This window comes from Pteropus vampyrus, unplaced genomic scaffold (assembly GCF_000151845.1).
Source record: "Pteropus vampyrus isolate Shadow unplaced genomic scaffold, Pvam_2.0 Scaffold238, whole genome shotgun sequence".
Lineage (NCBI taxonomy): Eukaryota > Metazoa > Chordata > Mammalia > Chiroptera > Pteropodidae > Pteropus > Pteropus vampyrus.
Genome location: NW_011889019.1, coordinates 1,019,750 through 1,022,450, shown reverse-complemented (window position 1 = coordinate 1,022,450; position 2,701 = coordinate 1,019,750). Strand labels below are relative to the sequence as shown.

Sequence of the window (2,701 nt, the reverse complement as noted above, 5' to 3'; positions counted from 1 at the left end):
CAGCTTCGCAGAGGATAGCATGTGCTAGGGTATGTTTGGGGCTAGCAAGAGTTCAGTGTTGCTTCAGATAACGAGTGAAGTGGAGGTGTCAGGAAATGTGGTCAGAAGCCCATGAGCCACGGGCCTGGAAATCCAGGTGGTGATCAGAGGTCAGTGAAGGCTTCTAAGTAGAAAGGGCACACACCTGCCCTTGCATTTCAGGACAATCACGTTGCGGCGGTGTCTGGGGTAGAGCAGAGGTGGCTGAGTCTACAAAAAGGGAAGCCAGTTAAGAAGCCACTGGGATGAATTCAGGAAGGGGAAACTGATTGCCTGAGCTGAGGCAATGGTCTGGAACAAGGAGGAGGGTGTGGATTTAAGGCATGTATAGAAGGTGCCATGGATAGGACCTGGTTCCTGGTCTCTACGAGGGAACATGAAGGAGAGGAAGGAGCTGCCGTCACCTTCAGATTCAGTCTCAGGAGATAAAGTTCATGGAAGGAGCAGGAGAATAATGGAATACATTCTGTTTGGAATGCGTTGGATATAAGAGGCCCACAGGACAGCCCAATGGAAGTTTCGTGAGGCATCTGGCTTAGCAGATGGTTCTGGGGCTGGAATCAGAGAATTAGCTGTGAGCCTATAGGTGGTAGTTAAAGCCCAGGAAGCAGGTGGAACAGGAGAGAGGAGAGAAGGGGGAGAGAGGCCAAAACCAGAGGAACAGTCCTTATGGGGGAAGCAGAAGAAGAGGATCCTAACTTAGTGCTCAGAGAGAGCAGTGCCCTGGGAACCAGGACGAAGAGAATCGGAGGAGGGAGGGGACAGCACAGATGTCAGTGCTGTAGAGAAGGCAGGTGAAGATTGATAAGTGTCCATCCGAGTTGTCAATTAGTCTGTGACTGGTGACTGTTGCTGGTGTGGATTAAGGTGAACATCCAGACAGAGAATGGAAACCATTCTTTCAAGAAACTTGGTTAAGAAGGGAAGAAAAGAAACAGGGTGGACACTGGAGAAGGAGCCGGTTCAAGGAAAGGCCCTCCCCTCAGGAGAGGTACCAAGTCAGGGGTCTGGGAGCAGGGTTGGGGGGACTCAAGCAGGGTGTAAACCATGCCCACAACATGGAGGTGTGAATAGGGCCAGCATTCAGCCAGGCATCCTGGTGTCCACTTGTCTGTTTCAGTCATTTTAGATTCCATTCATGTGGGAGTAGAATAAGACATTACAGTTAGAAAGCGCTGCCACGACCATCTAGGCCAATCTCTTATTGTTTAGAGACGTAAACTGTGGCTCAGAGAAGGGAAGAGACTTGTCCGAGCTCAGGTGGCAGAGCCAAGCCTAACACAGAAATCTCTAGGCTAGGGCTCTCGACTACCTCTAGTTGTCTGCATTCATCTCATTTTCCATCTGATTATTCTTCTGACCAGCAAGGTCCCTAAACTCCACCCCCCATTACTCACCAAATCATCAACCAGCACTTCCTGACCAGCCCCTAAGAGTCTAACACTGTACTGGTTCCCAAGCTCCCTCTGGAGCCTCTCCAGGACTTTTCCGTGCTCAGTACTGCCCTTGCACAACTCCAGGGGGTGCCACTCACATCATAGTCTCTCAATGGTGCTCCCTGCAACTGTGCATGTGGACCTGCCAGGGGCTTCATGGAAATGCTCAATAGACATCAGTAAGGAAGCCCTTAGGCCACTGGGCTAGGGCATATTTTTAAACTTGGCAGAGTCATTTTCCCATTGGAAAGTGAGCAAGCAGCTGATGAAATAGAATGCTCAAATGCCAGCCTGAGAGCAGGCCAGGGGGTAGGAATGTTGATGAGGTTATGGGCAAGGCAATGGAGACTGTAAATCCCAGCGTGGACAGCCTGACAGCCTTGACTTTTCCTTCTCCTTTCTCTCCCTCCCTTTTCTTCCTGTAGAGGAGTTTTCTTAGACACCATCCTTCCCCGTCGAGACGACAATGGCATCAGGCCAACCATTGGCCAGCGTGTGCGGCTCAGTCAGGGAGACATAGCTCAAGCCAGGAAGCTGTACAAATGCCCAGGTAACTGTGAACCCTGGGGAGTCCCAGGGCCCCATGGCACCCACGGAGCACAACTCCACTGCCCTTGGCAAACATTCCCCTTGGCTAGGAAGACATCCTGGGGAACCTGGAGAGACTGCTCCCTGGCAGCTGTGATTTCTGATGTGTTGCTATTAGGAGGTGTTAGTATAGAACCCCAAATGGTGAAGTGGTTGCTGGTAGTGAAGCAAATAACAGGTTTTGGAGCCCTCAGTTCAGCTCATGGGAAGCTGCAGAATTTCCTGGTAAAGCCCTGATATTCAGAAGAGAAAGAAGGTCTAGCAGAACAACCGTGCACTGGGGGCCTATGGGGAAAGCACCTCCGCTTTCTATGGGACTAAGGGATTTGTTTCGGCAAAATAAGAACTAAGGGTTTTGCAGGAAGATAAAGAATGAAGGCGAATGCTTTTGCAACGGTGAGAGTCCGCTTCCCAAACACTGGGAGGGGAGGGAGTCTCAGTGCTGTGAATGAGGTCGTTTCTATAGCCGTGGGGCTCTCTCAGCCATCCAAGGTGCTGGTCAGTAGCTACTAGTCTGCCATTGAAGTCTGGACAGTACACAGGGGTCTGAGCAGATACCCGCTTCTCTGCCAGTTCAGAAGCCTGTTTCCCTTGAATTTGCCCTCTTTGCTTTCTGTCCCCTTGGCTTCAGCATCATC

General features: G+C 50.9%; 1 protein-coding gene across 1 annotated transcript in view; it reads left to right on the top strand.

Moving 5' to 3' along the window:
• The window catches only part of TLL2 (tolloid like 2), a 127,410-nt gene that overhangs the window by 87,365 nt on the left and 37,344 nt on the right, over nucleotides 1-2,701 (top strand). Inside the window, exon 8 of the mRNA XM_011374039.2 lies at nucleotides 1,901-2,025. Within this exon, the coding sequence (XP_011372341.1) occupies nucleotides 1,901-2,025 (125 nt within the window). The remainder of the gene's footprint in view (nucleotides 1-1,900; nucleotides 2,026-2,701) is intronic.